This window comes from Parus major, chromosome 1A, assembly GCF_001522545.3.
Source record: "Parus major isolate Abel chromosome 1A, Parus_major1.1, whole genome shotgun sequence".
Taxonomy (NCBI): domain Eukaryota; kingdom Metazoa; phylum Chordata; class Aves; order Passeriformes; family Paridae; genus Parus; species Parus major.
This window is the reverse complement of record NC_031773.1, coordinates 59,772,673-59,799,433: the sequence shown is the minus strand read 5'-3', so window position 1 is coordinate 59,799,433 and position 26,761 is coordinate 59,772,673. Positions and strand designations below refer to the sequence as shown.

General features: G+C 40.5%; 1 protein-coding gene across 2 annotated transcripts; it reads left to right on the top strand.

Moving 5' to 3' along the window:
• Positions 1-6: 6 nt before the first annotated feature.
• SULT4A1 (sulfotransferase family 4A member 1) lies at positions 7-25,497 on the top strand. Of its 2 annotated transcripts, XR_002001794.1 has the most exons (8): positions 7-268; positions 15,104-15,234; positions 16,651-16,731; positions 16,836-16,962; positions 18,922-19,016; positions 20,386-20,524; positions 22,083-22,212; positions 23,844-25,497. XR_002001794.1 is itself a non-coding variant. In XM_033514537.1 (7 exons), exons 1-7 carry the CDS (start codon positions 100-102, stop codon positions 23,954-23,956), a joined length of 855 nt encoding a protein of 284 aa, XP_033370428.1. In that variant the 5' UTR covers positions 7-99; the 3' UTR covers positions 23,957-25,495. The 2 variants fall into 2 exon arrangements, 1 of the variants encoding a protein (XP_033370428.1); XM_033514537.1 differs by lacking the exon at positions 22,083-22,212 and having other exon boundaries at positions 23,844-25,495.
• The last annotated feature ends 1,264 nt before the right edge of the window (positions 25,498-26,761 follow it).

Here is a 26,761-nt window from a genome sequence, read left to right as displayed (position 1 = left end):
TCCCTCCCTCCCTCCTCCCTCCCTCCTCCTTCCCTCCCTGCCACCGGAGCGCCCGCGGCCCGCACACCTCGGCCTCCCCCGCGGCCCACAGGGAAGAGGATGGCGGAGAGCGAGGCCGAGACCCCCAGCACTCCCTGCGAGTTCGAGAGCAAGTACTTCGAGTACAATGGGGTGCGGCTGCCGCCCTTCTGCCGCGGGAAGATGGAGGAGATCGCCAATTTCCCGGTGAGGGACAGCGACGTCTGGATTGTCACCTATCCCAAATCAGGTAGGCGGGCGGGCGGGCCGCGGCTGCCGCGGATGGTGGGGCGGCTCCTCCTCCTCGTCGTCGTCCTCCTCCTCCTCTCCCCCGCTCGCAGGGCAGTCGGGGCAGGGAGCGGGGGCTGGAGGTGCCCCGGCGGCCCCCTGGGATGTGGGGGCGAGGCCTGAGCCCGTTCTCCACCACGGGTGTGCCCGGGCATGGTGCCCTGTATCCAAGGATGGTACCCTGTGTCCAGGGATGGAGTCCTGGGGCCGGGGATGGAGTGTCCTGTATCCAGAGATTGTGTCTATATCCGGGGATGGTGCCCTGGGGCCGGGTGTGGTGCTCTGCGCCCGGCAGCTCCCGCAGCTCTGCAGGGTTGAGAGCCTGTCCCGGGCACGAAGGAGTTCGGGGGTGCTGTGGGGGACCCACGGAAGGTGGGTACACGCCGGCGCCCAGCGCTGCCCCGGTGACCCCGCCTGGGTGATCCCGAACCGCTGGAGTACGACAATGCTGCTCCGGGCAGGGGAAATCTCGCTCAGCAGAGATGTCGAACAGGGAAGGTCTGTGGCATCAATGCGAATGTCTGCTGTGGTGCACAGGTTTGGTGTCTGCTCCACAGCCTTCTCTGCGTGCTGCACTCCCGAGGCGGCTGCCAAGATCGCTCTGGGAGAACATGTGCTCCAAGTACGTTCTCTCTGCACTGTCTGAATCACCAGAAAGGCCTCCTGTTTGCAGTACAAGTGAATGTTTTGTCCAGTAAATGCATCCTTTGGCTGTTGCACACCGTTTGTGTGTCTGCTTGCAATGCTGTATATATTGATTTCTTATCCTCTCTGTTTCCAAGCAAAAATATTTAAAGAGAATTATCATGGATATAGTGCTGCCTACAAAGAGATAGACAATATGGGAGTGTTATAGCCCACCTGATAAAATCAGATAAACTCTTTTCTAAGTTCATTCTTGAGTGACTTTTTTCCTCACGAGATGATCTCTTTCTAGGAAATCCAAAGTCCACTGGAGATAACAGATGTCAGCTCTGTAAATGTCCTTGTAAAACGATGTTTCAGTATTGCAGGCTTCTGACTTACTTCATTGTTCGTTGTGTGAATGGCTAATGCTTTTCAATTTCCTGGTGTGCTGTTTCAAGCTTGCATATTTCTACCATGTAGCATCTATTATGTTTTTATAATTTCTCAAGCAGTTTCAAGCATTTGTCTTTACATTTTTTGATATTTTGTTACTAACTATGCTCTTAAAGATTGGCAAGAGCTTGACAGATAACACATTAGATAAGGGAAAATATGTAGATGTAGCTCGCAAAATACTAGGATTAGGAATAGACAGCTACATTTAAATTGGTCTTTTACTGTCTTCTTCAAGATTTATAGCATGCAATACCAGCACCATTAAATTCTTTGTGGTTTAAGGTTTCAGTTTTGAGAATCTGAGGCTACAACGTTCCTGCATTAGAATTGCATTCCAGTTTTGTAGTGGCATCCTGTTAAGCCAATCTCAGCCAGCCAGCCACAATATCATTAATAGCTGGCAATAGATTATTTTTGATGGCTAAACAGTTGGCTGTGGAAAGCCAGCTTGCATAATCATATTTAATTTGCTGTTTTGTGCAAATAGCAACATAATATTAGATCTTTTGGGGCCCCAGTGGCAGGGAACTGCCCTCTCCAAATATGGAGATGCTACAAGAGGATTTACTGGCAGTCACTGGGAGAAGGATAAAATGGGTGAGAAATGGGGCACTGAAACTGAAGGTGCAGTATTGTGTGGATTAACTGGAGGACCAGCCTTGAGATCAAAATAGGATTTTATTGGCCAGGAAAGAGAGTTCTTGGGTGGTGAGTAATCTGATGTCCTTGTTGAGGGAATAGGCTCTGGACAATAATAGCATCTTCAAGCTCCACCTTTTTGTAGCCCAAACTCTACCAAAACCTTTGGAAGCTTGTTTTTTCAGCTGCTCCTCTGTGACTTACAGCTTATTTAGGACTTCAGAGGGGCTGCTGGCTAGGGACAGGCATGGCAGCAGAAACTGGGCTTCCCTAGGACAGTTCCCACTGATAAAGCCAAGGTCATGCAGAAAGTCTACAGCAAAGCCAAGGATTAAATCCAGAAGCCCATTACTCTAACTAGAACTTCATCTTTCTGCCTCTCCATAGTGTTGACAAAGATTTTTCTGTTTACTGGACCCAAACAGAATTTTCATTATGAAAATGAAATGTAATGTAAAAACACAGGCTCACAAAACAGATTTCATACACAAAATGTAATTATTTGAGGTGAAACGGTTCGGCTTGCTCTGGTAATATTTAGAGGTAGAACACAGCTGGGACCACTTACCTAGTGAATATCGTGTTTGAACAATACTTCAAGAAAGAAAAATGCACCAATATGAAAGAGGTCCAACAGAAAACTTTTTTCTTGTTCCTAAGGAAATCAGCTTTGTTCAGTGTAGCAGCAGCTCTCCATCTGCTCAAACTGCGGAAATACCCAAACAAGTCTGTGTGCTGGATGTGTGAGAGGCCAGAGCCTATGACTACAAACAGAAGGCTCCAGCAGTAGTTGTTGACCATATGGTGGCTTACCTGGCAAGGAAAATCCACAAGTGGCTCATAGGGCCAGGACTGCTTCAGCTGTCCCAGGGACTGGTAAAGTGGTCTGGAAGCCATTTGGAAGACACTGTACACTGCAGGAATAGACAATGCATCTCCAAACGTGAATTGGAGGTGGTTCTTGGAAATAGTTGCAGTTATTGGTAAATTGGGAGTGACCCAGGAAGAAACTGTTCCAATAATAGTAGAAAATGAAATGTACCAGTGGGCTTGCTGGCAGTAATGTAATAAGCCTAATGGAAAGTGACTCGGCTTTAATGTGATTTCCACTGACGGATAGCTGAATAATGATATCCCTTATATCTTTAATTATTCTTAACACCTGTGCTCTATCAATGGTAGCAGCTTTTGGGAGCTTTTGGACTATGAGAAACTTTATGCCTAAAACCCAGAGACTCAGATATATGAATGTGTGTCTATGTTTGCAGATATGGGAGTACTGTAATTATAGAAAACCTTTCTTGTTGTGACACATAATTTAAAATCAGGTGTGCTACTGAAGAAATGAAGTCAAAAGTTTCATCTCCCATGTAACTTTGTAGTGTAGAGTGAGCAGGCTGGGACACATACTAGCAGGATGAAACGTGATCCAGAATGTCATTGATACAGATGCACTGTTTATAGGGAGCACTGTGCATCTGTCACAACTTGCATTGAACCCTCTCATCCTGTGGATTTCCTGTACCCTACCCGAATATTGAAATTCTCATCTTTGAACTTAAGCTACAGAATTAATGGAGAAGCAAATTTTTTTCATGGTATTCCCTCAGTCACCGTGCTAAGAACCAGGTTAGCTCTTTGCTAACATCAATGATTTCAGTGGAATTAAATCAGTCCCTGAAGTGTAGTGTTTAGTTCAGGTTCACCCAGTGTTTTATTGTGTCTTTCAGTGTCACCCTGACTGGGCATGATCTGTCCATGTGCTTACTCAGAAGTGGTGCACAGCCACTCCCTTAATATCATCTTGTGTGTGTTCTACATGAATGTGTACTTTGCATTTTTGGGTCAAAACCCACAAGTTCCTGCATTTTGCAGAACTGGTAATTTAAGAAAGCGAGCTGTTTACATTAATAATGAATCTCTCTCTCCCATGGTGATTATTTTGCCAAATAATTTTTTTGAGTTCTGTGTGGAAAGGTGTCAATTGTTGAGCAAATACCGGCTTCAAGTCCAGGCAGTTTGTGAGAACTTGCATTTGGTGCCAGACAATGGGTCAAAAGAGCAAGTACTGTTGATCTTACTGTATGGCCATACCTGTCTGGGCGTGTCTTTTTATAGATTCTCAATTTACCTTGTAGCACTGGATTTTTGTAACTATGCTTTGGCTGTTAAGGAATATGGTGGCTCTAGACCTTTGCCTTAATGAAGTGCCAGTAGTGAGTTTGTGGGTCATTCCAAGAACAGCTTTCATGTGTGTATATTTACTGAGTTCTCCTCTTTGGAATTCTTTCACACTCACCTCTGGTGTTAGGTGAATCGAACCAGGGAAAATCAGTCTGAGTTGTCTATTTCATCATTTGTTTGAGAGGTTCTGTGTGTACAGGTCATGCCTCTGGCTGTGTTCTCCATTCTCCTTCTGTTCTGAGTGCCTCTCCCACTGTGTGCACACCTCTTTTATCCTCCTTTTTCTAGCACTCCTGAATCCAACACTTCCTCTTGCTGGATCACCAGGTTGTGCCAGTCCCTTCCCTGGCTCATGGAGGAGCTCTGTCCTTGCTCTTTCTTACAGTCTCTCTGCATTCTTCCATGGCTCATTTCCCTCATCCCATAATCCCTGTGGGGAGGGACTCTGTGTGCTTTGGGGTTTTCTTCTGTTATGGTGAAAGAGTTTGATTTATTGACCATTCTGTAATGGTCAGTGCATTGAACAACTGTCAAACAACTATGACAGGGACAACTGTTAAACTGTGTGATACAGAGGGTACAATATAAACAGTAGTTTTCCTTTTTGTCTGATTCCCCAGTAAAAGAATAGACTTCAGCTCATCAAAAAGATTCTTTGATTAGACTTGGCACTGAAAAGTTGCTACACTTAAGACAAAGAGAGGCTCGAGCCATTGGAGGTGTTGACATACACGCTTTTTGTTTGGCTATGAGGTTGGTTTAAGGATTTCTTATCTTTGGCATCTTGTTTTTTCCTCTTCCAGTGAACTTTAGCTGTTTGTGGGACCATGTTCTAAAACAGATTACCAAAACCTTGAGTAAAGAAATACATTACAAAGAAAATGTATCAAGTAAGCATATCAAAATCTTGCTTTGTTTATCATGTTCAATCCCATTTTTCATGTATTCCACAGACTGTAAAAATCTCCTTGCAATGAGGTTATATTTACAGGTGAGATTGGTATTACTGTACTTCACAGTAACAGTCTTATTATTCAATATACAGAGTATTATTACTTGACTAAGTTCACGTGGCTGCAGATACCCAGATGTGCACAGGTTGAACACTGCTGACAGTCAGTCCTGATTTGCACAGTCATAACTGAGAGGAAAATCAGGCTGAAATGTTGCCCAAGGATGTTCCTGAGCCGTGGAAGATTTGTTTGGGAGCTGTCAGAGGGACGTGTGGCAGCTGCGGTGAATTGCAGAGGTTTCCCTCCTAGTGGAAGGTCTGAGTGGCCTTTGTAGCAAAGGCTCCTCAGGGGACACAAGCATCCATGTGTGTTAAATTAGTTGACTTGCCTTAATTTCCAGTGTTCTCATATGGAACTCCTCCCAGCAGTTTTGTTGGCATTATTTTATAACAACAGCTTTGCAGTGGCAAAAGAGCCAGATTCTGCCGTGCTGTATTTATAGTGCTATAACCTCTGCAGAATTTTGTTGCCTTGGGCTTTAACCACTTTTGTTTAAAGAATTAATGCAAATGTAACTGTCCCAGAAGCATGCCTCAAGAAATCATGAGGTTGGCTTAAAAACCAAATTTTTACACGAAATACATTTGGGATTCTTTTCCTTTCACCTCTGTTTTTTGAAGCAATTTTATGCTCTGTGACATGGAATGATGAGAAACCTCTGTTAGCTTCATGAATCTGGGTAAATGAGTTGATATCTTTAAAATCAGATTAGAGCATGTAACCTTTTCTCTCTGACAGTAACATCACAGTTACTTGGTTTCTTTAAGCAATGTATAAAGCTCAGATATTGTTTTGTTTCAATGACAGATGAATGTGCATCAATTCCCACACCAGCTGGCCAGAATGAATGGAATTCTTTTTCAAGCAGGAAGGGAACAGCAAACTGCATTGTGTGATAGAGATATGCTTTGTGAGCTGTCTCTTTAGGGACTGGTGGACAGGATCTATATATGAATCTGATTACATGCTCTTGATGACTGAAATCATGTTCCTTCCACTACTGAGAAGAGTAAATACTCCACAGCTTAAACTCACTCCATTGAGGACCATTCAGGTGCAGAAAGTGACTCCTGTAGATTAATATTCCTGGGGGTTAGAGCCACTGGGTTCCTGTGCTTTGTGAGTCCTTCTGAAATGGGTCCATCTTTTTAGTTATATATACCTCAAAATACCTTCAGATATTGACTCACTCTTAAATGCTGCTAGGCAAAGAAATTATAAATAAAACTATATTAAAAAAAAAAAGTAATTGAAGACAATGTTAAGTTTGCCACTGATGCATTTGACTTGATTTCAATGTGAGTAGAATTGAATAGGTCCTTGTATGCCTCAAACTTGAAATAAAAGCGGAGAAAAAAAAAAGATCTGTGGTTAAGGGAAACTCCTTTTATTATCTAGATAGCAGTGTTTCTGTCATGACCCTTTTATCAAACCAGTGAAGAGATGTTACTAGAGGCAGAACAAATGGTTCAGAAGAGAAAGAATTCTCCAGTTATCTAATAGGTTTTGCTGGGTCCTTTGCAAATGTAGCATGTATGTATGTATGTATGCAAATGTAGCATAATAGCTAATAGCACAAAAATCAACTTGTTTTTATCTCTGTAAACAGGCATTGGAAAAAAAAAGAAAAACGGTTTTACCCTGGGTAAAAAGTGTATTCTGAGCATGTGAGATCATTATTGACTGTATTAAATTATAATGACCTCAAGGACTAAAGAATTAGAAAATCATGTAGATCAGCCATACCCACCAGCCAGTCATTCTCATTTCATGCTAATGTTCATTTGTCACAGTGAAGGCATTAATGAAAGGAAGCAAAATGCTTCATTTTTTGTTCTTATTATGCAGTCTTATTAAATGAAGGCTTTTCTCTTGTTGTGTACATTAGGGACTCGTATCCCATGCTGAGGGGAAGGAACTAGACCCTATTTTGTCCCAGAAATGCTGCTTTAGAAGCGATGCAAGCTTCGGGACACTGGGCATGCAATGTGACTTTGTTGCTGCAGATTCTGTGACCTGGGATAAATCATATGATCTTTTTGTCTATATTTTCCACTGGATGTGTTTCTTCTCTACCAAAATTTTTCATATATGAGTGTAAGCAGTTCTTATGGGCAAACACCTACATATTTTTGCAGAGAAACTAGTAAATTGCAGGTCTGAAACTGAATTAAGCATTTCCTCTCATTCTTTTGCTTGAGCCATGGCAGAAGAGCCTAACCTCCCTGGCTGTCCCCTACTGTCAGGGAGTTGTGCAGAGCCAGAAGGTTCCCCCTGAGCCTCCTTTTCTCCAGGCTGAGCCTCCTCAGCTCCCTCAGCCCCTCCTGGTGCTCCAAACCTTTCCCCAGCTCCATTCCCTTCACTGGACATGTTCCAGCCCCTCACTGTCCGTCTTGTCCTGAGGTTCCCAAGCTGTGCCAGGATCTGAGGTGTGGCCCCAGCAGTGCCCAGCACAGGGACAGTCACTGCCTTGGCCCTGCTGCCACACCACAGCTGGCACAGCCCAGGTGCCTTTGGCCTCTTGCCCACCTGCCGATGCAAGGCAATGAGAAACACAGATTAACCATTCAGTTAAAAGACTGTTTACTGCTGGTCAGGGTTGCCAAAGTAGCACAGAACAGCTGTAGGCACTGCTGAAGCTGGATTGTTCCCTACATGCAGAGCTGAAATGCACATTAGTAACGATCAGTGTCAGTGCTTCTATGGGATTACCAGTGCTTTCTGTCAGAAAAAGTGTCTTCTCTTCAACCATTTTGCTGCAATACTGTAAACCTGTTGCCTGATTTCAAAGGGAAAAACCTTGTTGCAGTATTAAAATGGTAAGATAAAAAAGCAGGTCTTTATTTATATGGTTCCCCCATGTTTATGGGCACACCCAGCATCAGATTTCTACATTTTTTCTAAGTTTCAAAAATGATTATATCGAACAAATATTGTCCAATTAGAAGAGCAGTTGGTTAGGAGAAGTTGATTAGGTTGTTTAGAAGAGAGTTAGTTAGAAGAGTAGTTGGTTAATTTCCCCCCAGGTTGTTCTGCATTAGAGTTGGTCCAGGGGCTTCTGTGCCCCATTTCTTGTTGCGTCTTCTCAGATTCTGGTTGGAAAACAAAATGTCCTTGAAGTGTGTCTTATTGAAAACCAGTCTTTCAGAAATGTGTTAGAAGATTAGGTTATTACTCTAAAATCTAAAAGAAAGGATAGGAAAAATACCAGGAGCTATATAACCATGTATTATTGGTCCACAAAGCTACAAATATATGAAAAATGTATAAAAAGCTAAAATCTTTAGGCATCAAACCCATGGTGATATTGATTGGCTGATCCCCTTTTATACTCCCAAACAGATCTGTTTCCATTTTTGATTCTGAAGAGCAGCAATGGAAAGGCCTATAGCTGGCTTAAAACTGCAGTCCAGCTAAATGAGTGGGGACATAGGTACCTTGAGAAGAATGGTTTAACTTAGGGAGTGGGATTCTGTGCGGGACAATATGCTTTACTCTGACCTTAGACAAGCAATAGCTGACTGGACAGGTTGTGTTGGGTTTTTTTTAATGTATAACCTGTACCTGTAGCTGTTTCACATTATATTATTGGTTTGCTTGAAACTTGACCACCTGATATGTACAAATGCCAAAGTGCAGGCAGGTTTTGCCTAACAATTTCCCTGGAAGGGGTTGAAACTGAGGCAGAGAATTGCATTTTGTGTAGTGACAGACATCTGACATTATTATATGGGGAGAGGAGTATGCTCACAGCTAAGGCTATGAGATGTACCTCAACAAAAGTGCCTAAATAGAGGTGCCCTGTTGTTTCCTGATTTCTGATCCTACCTCAGACAGCAGAGCTTGCTGTGAAGCTCTGCATTTACCCACAGAACATATTATGACTGTAGACCAGAACTGAGAGTGATAGAGTTATCCTAGAAATCAATGGAGCTGAGGGTAACTATGCAGTTCTTTTTGATGTAATGAAGTCCTTGAGCATGATTTTAAAACCCAATGACTTGTCATTGAAGCAAAGTTCTTTCCTGCATTGTTGTCCTTGGTACACTGTGTGAAAACTAAGGGGAATTAGGCACAGTGGGAAGACTTTCAGCTGGAGTTTGCGAGCTCCTGCTGGGGTAATGTACTATGCAGTTTTGGCATGTTTTTTGATATGGGCTCTAAAATGATGGGAGAATGGAACTGCCAGAGGATGCAGGAGGGCAGGCTCCAGCTAAGGTAACAATTTAATGTGCTGGGTTGGCTTTAGACCTGCTCAGCCTTTACTAGATATGGGAAGGGTGAAAAGAAATGTCATTCTGTCATAGCAAGCAGGTTGATCTGTTATTTCTATGTTCCTGCATGTTCTATGTTACGGTTTTTTGTTTTAGTGTGATGGATGTCATGCTCACTTTTACCATGGTGTTTGGTTGGTGAGTAGAAACTGGAAGAAAAATGAACCTAAGGATATGGGCAGATGTCTGCTTTTACAGGTGTCTGTGCTAGTGCAGGAATATTAGTGTCCTTAGCCTGCTGTTCATCATTCCTGCTAAAAAAGCAACCCGCAGAGTATTTTGGGTGGATGATTCTGGTTTGTCCTATGCAAAATTTGCTACATAAGTTGATGACAAAAATAGAAACTCCTTCAGCTCATTTGGCCAATCTAATTTTAAGTGAATTGGAGCAGTTTGTGTGAAGTTACTCCATTAGGGATGATACGTGGTGCAAGACAGGATGAGCATCCACAGATATGGACAGCCTAGCTAAAGCTTCAAGAGAAGAGTAAAACAATTTCCCTTTGAATATCTGGTACCAAGAGATGTCTGTAACCAACCAGTAGCAGCTGTCTGTGAAAGACCTGTGACAAAATCCAGGACACCTGGATATAATGAAGTCATGGATGTCAGGACAAGCTTGAAGACACAGATCATGACTCTTCAATCAGAAGGCAAATGAAGGCAAACTTGTGGCCTAATGATGTTTTTAACAGTAGATCTGTGGACCTGACTCAAAGTTCTTAGAGCTGCTACCAAGCCCTTGCTGCGGAGCACTTGAGGATGTTGTGGATTATTGACAAGGACAGAAAAGAAAGGCTATTTGCCACCTCTCCTCAGCAAGAGACCTCTGCTAGAAAGTGACACATGAATCGTTCTTGTTCAGGGAATCGATCTCTCTGGGTATGGGTTTGGCTGTGCCACAAATCTCCCAGAGAACAGGCCCTGGTGTGTTTTATTTACTACTGTTGCTCCAGTTTTAGGACCCAGCATGCTCCAAAGGAAGTGTTTTTCTCCAAGCTGGTGTTTGGTGTGGGCAATAGTGGCTGTCTGTCTCACTGTGTGGGAGTGGGGTTGCCCCAGCTGTCAGAGCCAAGTCCCAGACTCTTTCTGGTTGATGTGCACTTCTTGTCCTGTCCTCTATTGAGTACTTAGTGTGCTAATATAAGGGAGAATCATGACTCAGACAGCTTTTTAAAAAAATAGCACTAATGCATTAGCCAAAAATAGCCCTGCTTTGTAACCAGTTCATTAAAACAGGGCTTTAGGATACTGTATTGGACATAACAGCAATAATTCTGTGGATAATACATGTGTGTAAACAGTTCAGTGACAGCATTTTTACCATACAGAAAGTAGGTTTTCCTCCTAAATAGAATAAGGTTTTCATAGTGTGCTATTTATAGCCTCTGGCAAAACATACTCAAAACACAACTCAGAATTAATGGACCCATATCTGCAGAATTTAGCCTGTTGGTTTTGGTTTAAAAGCTGGTAGCTGCAAGCAGAAAAATAAATGGATTAGGAAGTCTAAAAATCAAATTGATCTAAAATCATTCTGTGCTTACTCAATGTTGCTGGAAATTGTGTATTTAACACTTCTTTTAAATCCAGTCTTATTTAAGTTGTCCCCTTAACTTTCAGAAAATCTGAATTCAGGCTCCTTGTGTCCCACAGACTCCCTTGACCGATCAGTATTGACTGTGTGGCATTTAGGCCACATAAGAGGGGCATTAGTCTTAGAAGATGAGTATTCAGACCTTTCTGAACCTTGGACCCTCTAATATAATTGGTCAGTCCAAAAAAACCCCAAAACATAGTGTGGCAATATAACATCACAATTTCAGTCTTTATTCTGATTCCCCAGTCTCATTTAGGAAGACAGAAGAATTGGAAACTATGGTATCAAGGTATATACGTTATTTTTATATTTAAAACCTTAGTTGTTAATAAAAACCTCTATTCTTAAGCCAGGTGGAATTTGAATGTGTAGGAGAACTTCAGTATTAGAAGCCTCAAGAGGAGATAATTTAATGTTTTGGAAATTTGTGGTTTTTTCTTCTAATGGAAAAATCTAATTTTCCCTCCAGTACTGTAGGGTGGGAATGAATCTGTCATACTGACCTGCAGATTTGCACTGAAATTAGCCAAGGGGGAATGAGCTAGCAGGCAATTAGAGCGACAGTGTGAGGCTCAGCTGTAGAGCACTTACAGACCAGTATGGCAGCTTTAGCAGCCCTCACTTTTAATGAGCACTTGCGTCTACCAATGCTATAAAAAAGATATGAATCATAATGGATCTGCTGCATTGAATTAGCCAAAATTTGGTCAAGCACTGGCAGATCAACCAAAATACAGTTAATTGGGATTACTAGATTACTAGTGCTAGTATTTCTTTATTTTAATTTTTCATGTGGTTTCCATACAAGGGGCATCTTACACACAGAAGCCAGAAGGAGTAGCTGTGGTGTTCCCAAGTCGTGTCTGTCCCTCTGCTGCCTGGATGCTACTGCAGCAGCTCTTGATGAGCAGAGGCAGAGTGGCCCTGGTCTGACTTTGTTCTTACTGAGCATTGCCATGGCATTGGCCATGGAAAGGGCACAGAGTTCCTGTCCTCACAGGGATTGGTGGGATTTTTAATGAGTCCTGATTTCTGTGTGTCAATAGGTAGCACAGGAAAGCACAGCGCATCCCCACCAGCACACTCACAGATAATTTAAAAAAGTCTCTTAAAGACCTGCAGATTCTAGCAGGCAGTAGCTTCTCGCAGCTGTTTCCCACCCCCTCTCTTTCCAGATATTGTGTGATAAACTGGAACACTCTAATACATATAAAACCTTTTGGGTTTTTTTCTTTTTAAAGAAATAAGCATATGATGCTTTAATTTGTTCTCTTAAACAGGAAACCAGGTCAATGATAAATTTTTTACCTGGAGCTTTTGGAATGTGTGTGTGGTAAATAATAATTAATTAAGGGTGACAAGTTAAAAAAAAAAAAAGAAATCACTGTTCCCTCAAAAGTTAATTCCCTAGTTTTCATTTTGATTAAAATCCTGAATTTCCAAAGTACAGTAGCTTGAGTGCTAATGTGGGAGAATGCAGTGACTGACAAAAGAGAAAACTAGCACAGATTTCATGGGTGAGGGAAGTTGAAATCACTGATACTGCTGCAGGTGTAGGGAGGAGAAATTCCAGCCTACTGGATAGTCCTACCATTCCTCTTTCAGTGTGTCACTGGTTTTGGTGGAAACACTTTTAGATGGAGGCTTTTGAGCTTCCAAAACTCCCAGTTTGATTGGGAAATATGTAATTTCCCACCTCCACAGTTTTCAGTGGATTTGACAGCAGTCAAGCCAAGCCTGGTGCACAGCCACAGGTTTGAGAAGAACCAGGTAAGGCCATGGGCACTGTGCTCCCTGTCTGTCACTTTTAACTTTTCTGGTGGTCCTTGTGAAGAGCTGGTAGGGAACATGCTGCTCTCTTGAAATTTCAGTGTGGTTCTGCCTCAGCCCTGCGTCCCTTTCTGTATTCAGAGGCACAACAGCGATGGCAGCTTTTTGCCTAGAGAGCAGATGAGCAATGAAAAAATAGTTTATTTTGTATCCTCACAGAGTGATTTCTTTTCCTCTCATGGAAATAGGGCTGCTGTAATAGCATTTCTCTTTGCAGGTGGAATTGGAAATACAGAAATAAATTATGGAGAACCAGGGTGTTCTGGTCAGAATAAATATTTAATGAGAACAAGGGTTGTGCTCATTCAGACTCACAAGGACTGATACTAAAGTACTGTATGAATGTTAATTTTAATGCATACAACATATGCTTGAACTTAAAAATGTAGAGTGAACAGCCATGGGGACAAGTGCGTATTAAGTGTGTGACAGCTGTCTCTGTGGGTGATGATAATGTAAAAGTGTCTTTTTTTTTTTTCCCCCCCGTCTCAAACCTTTTTCATTTACCCATCAATCAGTAGGGGAACACTGGAATCTTGATGTGCTTGCTATCCAAAACAATTCTCTGTGTGTTCTTTCACACTGTATCCAGGCTGTGTTTGCTCCAACCATTGGCCTCACTTAACTGTTTGTGTCTCAGATTAAAAAATAACCAGAATAATGATACAATAGGGGCTTCTTTTGGTGTTGGAACAACAGACAGGATTGGTATAAAGGTGCCTGTTTGTGTATATTATCTTTTTAGTTAAACTGAATTAACTAGTGACTGTTACAAGTGACTTGCAACTCTCAAATTATTTTCAAGTTCTAATGGTCATGATTTCAGAGTTTACAGCTCATCATTCCAAGGACTGGGATGCAGGAGCAGGCTTGGGGTTTGTAACTAGTTCTGGAACCATTACTTGTTCCTTTAGGCAACAAGAGAGAGTGAATAAATCCTGGTCTCATTTCCCTTTCTTCTCACAACTCATAAATAGTAGGTGTGTCTTTTGCAGTTTCCAGGCTGTCTCACATCCTTGGGACTTCTCATCCAAAATGTGGGGTCCCTCCACCGGCTCACTGTGATATCTCCCCATTCAGTTCCTATTGCACTGTATTAGGAATGGCAAAGCGGTATGACATGACTCTCTTAGCTGCATTGTCCAAGAGAGCAAAGTTTATTATTCTTAATCTTCTTTTATACACATGTTCTAGAAGGTCCAAGAGGTAAAACTCTCATTGATTATTAAAGCAACACATCCACCATCATTGGTTAAGTGGAACACAACCCCTTGATTGTTTCCTAAATAACACCTGTAAAGATTGTTGTCTTTTACCAAGGACTGTTTGGATTCTTCCTTATGCTTTCTCAGGCCAGAATGATAATGAGTTTCACACAGGCTCTGCTCCCTGCTTGCTTTTGCATTTAGCATCCACATGTTCCTCCATCTCACCAAGAGCCTTTATCTTCATAACTCTCTGTCAAATATCTCTGGTTTGAGGGTTCCCTACCTGCCTGAAGGTAAAGTCACTTTGAAATAATTTCCCTGTCCAAAGGTGTAATTGAAGTACCTATTAATTTTCCAAAGTGCCATGATATCTAATGGTTGCACTGTAAATGTCCTCAGAGTGGGGAGAGGTGCATAACTGAGGCTTCTAAAGCTTGTGACTGACTCACTGTGCATGGATGTGTTAGGGCTTAATCCACTCCATAACCTGGAGGCATAAATAGACTCTCAAATCACATGTAAGAGGGGCCTTGTCTGAGATTTAGAATAAAGGTCTCTCTGCACAGCCACTAGTGCATTTTTTGAACTTGGATGACCTGTGTTCACCTTTTTTTTTTTAGTTTCTAAAATGGAAATAGTAGTGTTTTGCCAAGGTAACATTTACAGAGGTAAAACCTTTTGTTAAATGCATTGCAATTCACATGTTAAGTGATTTGGAGACAGACGTGTATTTAAATTGTTAGTGAAGAAAAAAATGTCAGGTCTTTTGCATGAAAGACCTACATCTATCTAAAATAAAACCAAGAGAGCTGACATACTACATTAAAACAGTAATAGATTTAGCTCACAGCAGATTGTTGAGGACAAAAGTGCCATGATTTCTCTGTTTAGGTCTCCCTTCATATGGTTGTGTTTAGATAAGAACTGTAATACAATCTGTTCTCTTTCGTTGTTTGGTTCATGCAGGCACAGGCTTGCTGCAGGAAGTGGTGTATCTAGTGAGTCAGGGAGCTGATCCAGATGAGATTGGACTAATGAATATAGATGAGCAACTCCCAGTCCTAGAGTACCCTCAGCCCGGTCTGGACATCATCAAGGTACAATTTATTGCAAAGAGAGTCTTCCAGCATTTGGGTGTCTTTTTCCTTGGTTCCATGTTTATCACTTAATTTCATCCTGCGTCCTTCTCCTTTTCGTCACTGGACTTGTTCAGAACGTTGCAATGATTCAGAATGTTATTAGGTTATTTTAAATTGCTTTTATTAAGTTTCATTGTGTTCTATTTAATACTTTAAATGTGTCTCCATGTCCTAAATATCTTGACAGTGGGTTTTCTGAATCAAAGTTCCAGGCCTCTCTTGCTTATGTAGACAGAAACTGACCAAATGCAGCAAATTTGCTGTGTTTCCTTCCCTGAATTTGTTAAAGAGTAACTAAAAATGCAGATATCCATGCATCTGTATTCCCACTGCTCTGAATTTAGACATCTTGATCTTTAGATCCACAGATCCTGGCTCTCTACAGGCACTGTGGGTGTAGTCTGAGGGGTCTGGAATATCCTGCATGAAATTCCATGCTATTAAGAATCCCTTGAAGTCCAGCTGCATGGCACATAAGTGTGATCCTGGCCTTGCTGCAACCACTTCTGAAAGAGAAACATCTTGGAATTATTAGGAAAACTATACAGGACCATCCTGTAACAGCTGCAGTGCTGCTTGGACTGAGCAAGCCAAGACTGGCAGGGATAGAATTAAGCTGCTTGTGGTCAATGACAACTGCAGCCTCAGCCTACTTCAAGCTGAGAGTATTTAGAGGTCAGAGATTGCTCTTCTTTTTCATCTGCGATGCCTAATCCAGTGAGACCTCAGTGCTATCCTGCTGCAAAAAACTGGTGGCAACAGTAAGAGGTTTAGTTTGAGATTACACATTCTTATCTATGCATGTGCTAGCAGCTTGATTCAATATGGATTTATTCCATTTTTAATAGCAGAGCATGATGTGTGTCATGAGAATTTTGTATCAAATTACAGAAAAAATATTATTTGAAAAATGTTTGCACACTCAGATAAACCTTTGGGCCAAATTCTAAATATAAAATAAAATGCAAAGGTAAAACTTGGAAGAAGTTAGGGGTCATGTTTTCAGAGCTTCTAATATTTACCAAGGATTTTTAGTGGAGGCATCACTGGAAATAAAGTGAGTTTGATAAGAATGTTCAACTGTTACGTTCTCTTTCTGAGAAGATCCTGCAAATGGAAGTACTTTGAAAACAAAAGGGATAAAAACCCAAAATTACAAAACCCCCAACACATTATCCAGCCTTTTGATATTTAAAAGCCAGATGTAACTCCCTGACCCAATTTTGAGTCCCCAAACATTTGTTAATTTTAGGAAGTGAATTTGTGAATGGAAGTCACTGCAGCAGAGGGCCTCAAGTGTGACAGTTCAGGACAGCTGAGGATGTGCCCTGAAGCAGTGCCCAATAGGAAACTATTATCTCTGCTTTATTTTAGGAACTGACCTCCCCTCGACTCATCAAAAGCCACCTCCCCTATCGGTTTTTGCCTTCAGACCTCCACAACGGCAACTCAAAGGTGAAAATGAGCTCGTGTTTGTTTTAACTCTGCTGGCAGCAGTTGTGTGAGTGCTTTGGGATGAGGAAAAAGCTTTCAATAAGATGATTTTCCCCCCATCACAGGTAATATACATGGCTCGAAACCCCAAAGACCTGGTGGTGTCTTATTACCAGTTCCACCGCTCCCTAAGGACCATGAGCTACAGAGGAACGTTTCAGGAGTTCTGCAGAAGGTTTATGAATGACAAGTGTAAGGAGCTGTTCTCTCTGCACACATTTATTTTCATCTCTACGTTCCTTCTGCAAGTACAGAAGTGAACTGGATAAAGGTGCATTTGTTTTGCATATACAGCAACGAGGTTGCTACAGATAGCACTGTGGGGATTGAGATTTGTCCATGCAAACTATGAGCTGTGCTTTTTGTAAATATTTGCCTTACAGTATTTGACCCCCTGGGTTCAGCAGTTTTCCACCTGAACTAGCACAAAACTATGGTCTACTCTTCTAAAATTCAGTTTGCAGACTGCCAGGTACTGCCCAAAAAGTGGTGAATACTCACAGCATCATTCGATTTCAGCTATTCCTCACTATCAGCTACTTCTCAGGAGTGTTTCTGCTCCCCACATTTGGGGTTATTTTCCTGGTAATTCCTTTAATGTTTAAATTTCAAAATTTGAAAAACTCAAAGTTCATACCTTGCAAGTGAACACAAAATTCTCTAGTTTGCATGGGCCTGATCTGGAGTTCACCACTGAGCTCGAGTGAGAACCCATGAGAAGGCAGCTGCAGGCTGCCTGAAAAATGCAGCTCTGTGAGGAGAATGAAATACCAAGCGATTGCCCATGCCCTCTAGCTAAAGAAGGGAAAAAATCCTTGCTGCCTTTTATTTCTTTGCAATATCTCCTCTGATACCTTAATGTGATACTAAGAATTCACCAGGTACCCTGAGCTCTGAGAGCAGGATCTCCTCTAGATCCCGAGCAGCAAACCTGGAATTTAGGGGAGCTGATGCTGAAGGAGCTGTGTAATACCAAATGGAAGAAAAAAGTAAAGCCTACCAATGGAGGTTATTTAACAGGCCTTAAAAAACCTTTGCTGCTCCTTATCCTGCAAGCTTGAGCAGGATTAATGCCCTGCTCCCATTCCAGCCCAGCTTCAGTTTTCCATTTGCATTCCCTGAGAATGGAATGTTTGCCTGTAGCCCCTGATCAGGAACTTCTAGACCAGAGACATAAGAAAGACACATTAGAAGGTCTTCTAAGATAGAAAGGTTGGGAGCTCTTTTCCATGTAAGTATCCCAGAAGTTATTTGTCTCTTTGTCTTGTAGCAGCCACCTGACTTTATCACAACCTCCCAGAGCCCATAAAACATCGCAGCATATTCTATGGCCATCATTGTACAAATGGGATGTTTATAATACAGTAAATTTAGCATTTAGCTGAATGTTTACATTTCAGCAGAATCCTGGTAATTCAAAATTGATCTCTTTGTCCACTAGTCCAGTCAACAAAGAGATCAGTTTCATAGGAAAACAGTTTTATTCAGCTTGGCCAATTGGCCAATTTTCAATTTTTATAAAGTCACTAAGACTCCATTTTTGTTATTCTCATTCCATAAGAAAGGGATGTGTGAAGGTAATACATCAGTATTCCAGCTACCAGAATGAAACAATTCTTTTTCAAAAAGAAAAGGTGGCCTCAAAATACAAACCTAAAAAAATTGCTTTTTTTTAATTTTCCTATAGCTGCTTTGCTGAAAAGATATAATTGACTAAAAAAACATTTGGAAAGAATTGAAAAACTCCTTATTTTCTTAACTCCTACATTGATTATGTGAAGTACTTTGTGGGAATTAGTCACTGGTAACAGAAAAATGCAGAATGCATTTCTCATGGGATTGTCTTCTAATATTGGCAACAAAAGAGATTCTTGAGATTGTAAGTACCAAGTACCAGTGTCTGAACTGTAGAGACACATAAACTGACTGATATCAGTACAAATGTGGACTTAGTCAGAGAACTGGAAAACAAATGAGTAAAGATTTGAGGGGAGGGTTAGGTCCCCCATTACATGGGTCAAAATGAGACACTGCTCTCCTGGGCCTATGAACCACTCCAGTTATTTAGTTGTTTTTTTTTTTTTCCTTTTTGAAAACTACTTAATAACCAAAGTGCTACTTTTCCTCATGCCAATCATAATGTTTCTGTAGTAGGATATGGTTCGTGGTTTGAACATGTGCAAGAGTTTTGGGAACACCACATGGATGCCAATGTACTTTTTCTCAAGTATGAAGACATGCATAAGGTAGGTTAGATGTAGCAAAATGGTGTTTTAATCACATTTAGCATCCTAGTTTTAAAAATACATAAAGCACAAAATTACATTCTTATGTCCACATTTGGGCTCCCTAATGACTCATGCCATTTTTAAAGCTCTGGCTTTAAAAATTCCATAGCTTCAATGGACTTTAGGCACTTTCATATCCATATTAATTTACTGGGGAATCTGCCTGCATCCATTGCAGAGAGTGATGTGAAATTGTTCAGTACTTGCTACACTCAGCCCTGGGCATTCATTTAAAAGAAATGTCTTGCTGTATGTGCTGTATCAATGAGGGAAAAAATATATAATCACTATTTTGTCCTATATATTTGGCATTTGTTGTGATTATTTGGTTGCTCTTAGTGCTTTCTGCTAAACAAATCTGAAAACAATGAGGATATAATCATGTAGTGTAATGTGGATATAATTATTGAGTCCTTACAGTATGCTGGCTAATAAATCCACTTAAATCAGAAGTCTAGTGGAAATAATGCATATTTCTTATGGCAGTAATATCTTTTTGAGAGCTAGTGAAAATACTTCAGAATGTTTATTTGACTGGAAAACTAATGCAAACATAAAAAAACCCCAGCTCCTGTTTCTAAACTTGTAAAAAGAAAAAATCAGGACAAGATTCAATGAAGCTGGGTAAATTATAATTCCAGCTTCACTGTGCCTTCTGATGGAGTGGGATTTTAAAAGAAGGTGTGATATAATCAGAGTAAGTAAAGTTTAGTCAAAATTATTTCAATCCCAGAGTTTTGAATAATTAATGTATTCCTAGCTGTGCTCACCAGCTGGTGGCATCAAAGCATCCTCCTGCTTCCTGATATTTTGTTACTGCAACTCATACTGAGGAGCCCTGGAATTCTGGAGATGTAAATTCATGGTTGTTTTCAGAGGCCACCTCCACAGATCCTTCCATCTACATAAATGCAGTCCCAGAAGCTGACAAAGGAAGAAGGGCTCTCCTAACATTTCTGGTCATTATTTGACTAAGGTCAAAATCAAAGTAACTTTTACATCCTCTGAAACGCACTGGTATTCCAAAGGGATCAGTCAAGGGTGGGGTGTTCTCTGTAGTGGGAAGCAACACAATTGCTTTTCAGTCCTTCTGTGTTCCAACATCTGAAGGTTACATGGCCATGCTTGCTGCCAACCTGTGTTAACCCAATTAATCAGAACATGTTTCTTTTTTTTTTTTCAGCAAATTGGAAATGGTGTTTCTACAACTTCTGAACTTGTATTTTTCACACTCACCAGGATATAATTACTTTGAAATATTTAAACTCATTAAAAATGTGATTTTAAATATTGTGAAATAACCTGGGTTTTAAATGCTTTCTTACAGGACCTAGGAACAATGGTTGAGCAGCTGGTGAGGTTCTTAGGAGTTTCTTATGATAAAGCTCAGCTGGAATCCATGGTGGAACACTGCCATCAACTCATTGATCAGTGCTGTAATGCAGAGGCTCTTCCTGTTGGCAGGGGTATGTTTAAAACTCACAGAAAAATGCTTCTTGGAGAAGTTGCAAGAAGCAACTTAGTAACCCCCAGGGTGTGTTAGATGTTGGCAAAATATTGCCATTTAAAGGATGGGAGGGAACTGATTGTTGGTGCAATCTCGGGGCTGTGTTGTTTTGAAGTCAGGTTAGGTGGAAGTGACTGAAAAGGGTGGAAGAATCCAAGATTAACAGTGTAATTTCAAACCACTCTGGCAGGGAGTCTTTGTCTTGCTTCGATGGATTCAGCTCTTCGTGCTGAAAACTCTGCCCTGCTCTTTCTGACCTTTGGCTTGCCAAAGCCCACACCATCTCGTATGGTTTATCCTGGCCTGAGCCCTGGGGTTTAAGTAGATCAGGTTTTCTAGAATAGCAGACATTTCTCATCTGGAAGAAATAAAATTACAAGGAACCACAGCTTCCCTTATAAGCTTTTTATTTTTGTTTCCTACCTCAGCTGTTTAAAATGTGTTTATCTTCCAGATGTTTATTCTGGTGAGATTCTTTCTCTAGGCACCAGAAGGTGCCATGTGATCTGTTAATACATTTGTCCTAAATCAAGTCCTTTCAGTTGCTTTCAAGAAGCATAAGAGTGAACCTAAGCTCCCTCAAATTATCTTCTGTGTGCTGCACTACATCACTTTTAAAAGTGGGGGAACCTGGTCAACATGGTCAGTTCCTATGTTATCCCTACATATGCCTTATCCAAACATAAAATCACTTCATACACTAATTTAATCCAGTTCTATTTGGAACTTTCCCTTGTTTTCCACCCATAGCAGTGGTAGCACTTTATGATACAACATCACACATGAAGCACATGTTTATCAGGACTACAAAGTTTCTCAGAGGAATTGATTTGCATGTTATTATCCCTTACTCAGGGATTATGACAGGAATACTTTGATCTAAGATTTCTGTGTGTAGGAGCCCTTTCCATACTACCACTTTCAGCCAGTCTTCATGTGATCTGCAAATTATACTAGATGTAATTTTTATCATGATTTTCATATCTCTGATGAAAATGCCAAATATTACCAGTCCCTCTTGACTACTAATTCTGTGCTAGCTGGTTATTTATTCAGTTATTGCACATTTTGTTGGGACCTCCCACGGTCCTTGGATAAGGTGCTCATGTAATGCAAAGCTTTACAAACAGCCGGGCTGTGTTCTTGTTGGCCCACATGTAGTCTCTTGCATCTACTGTCTACAAATGTTTCGGAAAGAAGCGTTAATGTTGTAATAGAGAAGGAAGGGAGCTACAAGCACTTACTGTGATACTTTGTCATTTATTCACTGTGTGCTTTTTAGTATAAATATCCTTATTTTATTTTCTTTGCTGTCTTTGGCTTTTACAATATTTTGTTACTCCAGAATGTAGCTTCATTAGAAGTGCTTTGTTCCTTCTCTGTTTGTTTCTGTGACAAAGAATGGTGGCAATGACATGACGGCTGATTGTAATTTGTTTCAAATTTTTTAATTTGTCATTAGTTACATTTACTTTATTATTTTGCTTTATTTTAGTTCTTCATTTTTTTTCTTTTAGCACATTGATCTTTACTCTGAAGATAACCCTGAACTGCTGTGAAAGCAGAACAATGATTAGATTTGTTACTTGTGTTTGACTCTTATCACATCCTAATTTACGCAGTTGCATGATTCAAATCATAAACCAGGTGGGTGACTTTTTGACAAGCTATCAATTCATATGGTAAAAAGAAACAAATTATTACAAATAATCCACAGTGTATGTATGTCATTTGTAAAACTTGTCATTTGTCCATACATGTTTTTAGGGAGACTCAGAAATAGAAGAATTTTTTTGTTGTTGTTACCAAGAAGAGGAAGAAAATATTTTATTATCATTATCGTATGGGAAATACAGGGTTTCATGAACAGGTTTCATGCTGCAGATTTTACAGTTTTTGCAGTTATAGTTGCCAGAGCAAAATTTAACTTAGTATCAGATGTTTATGATTGTAACATTTCCTTAATTTATTTTTTAAAAAATACATGAGCAATTTGGTGAAAACAATAAATGGCATTTTCAGTGTCCAGTTATTCTGGTCTTTGGATCCTGAAAAGAAACGAGGACACTTTCATACCTGCAGGAGTTATAGAAAAGCCACAGTTTCATGAAATGGCCTTTGCCACACATGCTATACCATCACATTAATAAATAATATGTAGATGTTTCAGACAGTTTTGTGTTTGGTCTCAACTACAAAGTTGCTTCATAAAAGCAATAGTAATTGAATTAAATGGATATTCTTCTTATGCATCAAATGCATAATTAAGCTCCCTGCATGTAGCTTTGTTCTTGCTGTTATGATTAAACTCTGGTAGCAGCGTCCCAATTCTCCTTTCATTTATTTCAGTTGAAGAAGTCTGGATTTTGTCTTTATCTCCAGCATAAATGAGAAGCTAATTGAGCCTCTCAGTCTAGTTATTCCTATGGGCTTATTCAGCCACAAATAACCCTGGGTGACTTTGAGTTAAATATATTTTGGGCTGCATCAAAACAGTTGTTAGGGGTTGCTGCCTTTGGCTGGTAGGGTTCAGCAGGGTCACAGATTATGTTATTGGTTGGGTTCCATATATTAATTCATATGAGGAAGGTATTCACTGTCCATATTGCATTCCCCAAAAGCTTCCTATTTCTTGTGTTCAAAATTAAAATGTCAGAGGTACAACTCGAGTGCATGGCACTTGTTCTCTTTCATATATAGAAACATTTATTTAGCAAACAAATCTCCATGTTGAGAAATGGAAATTCATCTGTTGGACTTATCTCTAGACATAAAATAATAGAAATTAGCAGCGAAAATATTACAATCCAACAGTCAGTTTTGTACCCCACATTCCCTTTACCTTTTGGATAGTTCTCTAAGCAGTGGTTGCTGGAGGCGATGTGAATTTGAAATGTGTTGTTAGCTGTTGGAGTTATTAAACAGCCAGTGCTTGCACTGAAAGCAGAAATCCACATTTAAGTGAACACCCAACCCAAAATCTGTGTTCATTTCTGATTAAGGCCAGAGTAAAGTCTCAGAAAAATCTGAATTCTTCCTGTGTAACACTGGGCTGGTGCAGCTGAAGACGTGTATGGTTTTATTTAAAGGCTTTGCAAGGGTAGTGCCAGAATAATTGTGCCAGACAATGAACAGCCTTAGGTCTCATTAAGCTTTCAGAGAAAGCCCAGACTGATCCGAATCTCACAGCTGATACTTGGTGCCCTGCACAATTAGGCTGTGGGTATTTGGTGTCCTGTTACATCCACTCTGACTTGTGTTCTTTCTCTGTGTTTCAGGACGAGTTGGGCTATGGAAAGACATCTTCACTGTTTCAATGAATGAGAAATTTGATTTAGTTTATAAACAGAAGATGGGAAAATGTGACCTCACATTTGATTTTTATTTATAAAAAATGCATGCATATGATATCCAGATATAGCTAAAAGTGCTTTATGCATTCATTTATTACTTGCTGGACAAACTACTGTAGCTATTATGTGTAATAAAATTTAAAGAAAAACAATCTAAGTAAACCATATCAGATGCAATTATCTTTGATCCTGAACAGCTGTTTATCTTCTAGTATTTAAGTCCTTTGTCCACATGCAAGAACTTCCCAGACAATACTAGAACATTCAGCTGTTATGGAATGTATTATATACGTATAAGGTATGTATCATATATGCAACTAGAATGTACACCTTTTCAGCCCCACATTGATTATTTAATGTGTTTTATAAAAGCTTGTCACTAGAACCTAAATAAACATCTGTAAACCAAATAAAAATTTATTTCTGAGGGAAACAAGTAACAGGCCAAAACAGTATGCTAGAATGATCTCAGGGGTTAATTGTCACATTTATTTTTATAGCAGGTATAACCAAGTATAAATAAATCCCATACCAAAATAGGAACTGATCCAAGTGGGGTTCACATTAGGTTCTGCACACCCTTATCTGCTTGATTTGAGTAGGTTCTGTGCACTGGCACACTGCAAGACAGGGCTTGTTCTGATTTACAGCTGTGATTGTCAGCCTGATCCCAAATCCCACCCCATGCCTTTATGGAGACAGCTCAGAGCTGACTTCCTAACGCAGGCAGTTCAGCTCCATGCACAGGGACAGCAGATAGATGATTCTTAAGCCCTTAGTTCTAGGTCACTCCCTCAAAATGGGGCTTAAAAGCCAGGAATCTGGTGCAGGGACTTTCCTGAAGAACCAGTCTTCAACCCATGTCACTTTGCTGTGTGAATTTCTCCCTTTAGGGGCAACCCCAGAAATTAAAGTGCTGGATAAGCTCCAGTTCCACTAAAAGGTAAGGGCACCTAGAAGTGTTTATGGGTTGTACTCCTGGACTCCACCAGACCTAAGGGGAAGATCTGTGCCAGTGTAAAAACAGGAAAAGGGAACTGCAGCATCCGAGGAGGAGAGTTGATGGATATACCAGCAGGTGGGAGTATTGCACAAATATCCATGCACAATAAATTCCAGGAATTGTTAGCCATGACTGGTTTGGATTATAATCAGGATTCAAGTTTATTTCTCTTATCTTTTTTTCATCTCTACACAAACAGCCTGAAGCAGGCTACTATCACTACAGAACTCTCACAAATTATTTTATTGTTCCATTATGTAATGACACCCATGCTTTTTAGGTTCTCAGCTGCAGGAGGTCCATTTTTGCTAGTCAAATGTTCAGGCTCACCAAAAACTGTGAGGAAAGACTAGTTTTTAGTGTTTCAGTTCTGTTGGGAAACTGTCAGTTCAGCACTGGCAAGTGGTGTAGCATGATGTGGCTTGACAGCACTTTTCCTTGTATATTTGTGAGTGAAAATGCTTTCAGTGAAATTTTATTTCTATTTTTATATTTTTAGTACTGTATGAATATTAAGCACTACACATTATACTTCTGTGCTTGCTTGCTTACTGAATAAAAGATGTGTTCTGTGCATTGTGGCTGCTCATTTTCTAGGCCTCCAACTCAGGCCAGGTGGTCTTTGCAGACAAACTAAAACAAACTGCAAGAACACGGGAGAAGAATTCCCTCTTGCTACAGAGGAAGACAAAATTCCCCTTCAGTTCCTGCAGATTAGAGTCAGAAGAAAATTTCACTAGCACATAAAATCTACTTAAATCGCTTAATCCCAAGTATGTATGGGCAATACAATGTAACATTTCTGAAGACACCAGGGAATCCTGCTCCGGTTCCCAGAGCCACTTTCCTTTGCTGCAGTTGATGCCCAAAAGGCAGGAATGTCCCACAAGCACATTTCTAACAGCCAGGTCCATCCATACGCCACTGCCTGTGCAGAGGGCCACCAACTGCCAGGCCACATTAGCTGTGCTGAAATTCTACCTTTTTATCTCTGGTACTTGAAAGGATTTGAGTTTTTCTATAAAAATCCAGAGGTAGTTAAGCTCCATCCTCTTTTCAACAACTTGAACTTTCAGGACTCAGCGCAATGTTACCAAGACTGCACAGACACCCCTTGGCCCAAATTGTCTGTGGAGAAAATGCCTCATTGGTACCAAAGCACTGCAAAAGAAGAACAAAAATAACTGAAAACCAAGAGAGTTTCTTTTTTCTCCCCTCAACATTCCAATTTGGTGACCTGCTGAAGGAAAAGCTTTACCAGCAAAGGTTTAAAGATAAAATTAATTTGCTGCTTCAGTAAAAAAAAAAAAAAAAAAAAAAAAAAAAGGTTAAACCAAGATTCAACTAACAAAAAAAAATCCCAAACCCAGTGACCACACCTGTGGGAAGGGCACAGCATAGAAATGATGATGTGTAACCTCACTATTGTTCTGATACATAATTATTATGATACAAATTATACATAATCCATTTGATTTCTTAACTGCAGGATCTGCAGACTGGTGTCATCTAGTGTTTGAATCATAAAACATGTGCAGATGAGTATTTTCTCTACCTGTCATAGTGTGTGTCATGCAGAACAGAAATGCACCCAGTAATCAGCTTCATTCTGGCAATGGAGAGAGAATCAATAAAAATGAGCATTTTTTAAAAAATAGAACATACCTAGGTTTCAGCTGAATGAGGTTTAGACCTTGAGTACCAAGTCGTACTCCAGTACAAACTGCTGGTTTAGCCCCAGAGAGTGGCAAGGAAATCAAGAAAACTGATGCCACTGTGCTCTGGTCTATCAGCTTAAAAATCACCCCTCCTGAAGATGAGAGAGTGATGGCAAGTTCTA

Bases quoted from the DNA above. Each gene is read 5' to 3' on its own strand.
- SULT4A1 (XM_033514537.1), top strand. From the start codon at position 100: ATGGCGGAGAGCGAGGCCGAGACCCCCAGCACTCCCTGCGAGTTCGAG. The intron at 15,235-16,650 runs GTACAATTTATT...GCTTTATTTTAG, and splicing joins CCGGTCTGGACATCATCAAG to GAACTGACCTCCCCTCGACT. The intron at 19,017-20,385 runs GTAGGTTAGATG...GCTTTCTTACAG, and splicing joins AGTATGAAGACATGCATAAG to GACCTAGGAACAATGGTTGA.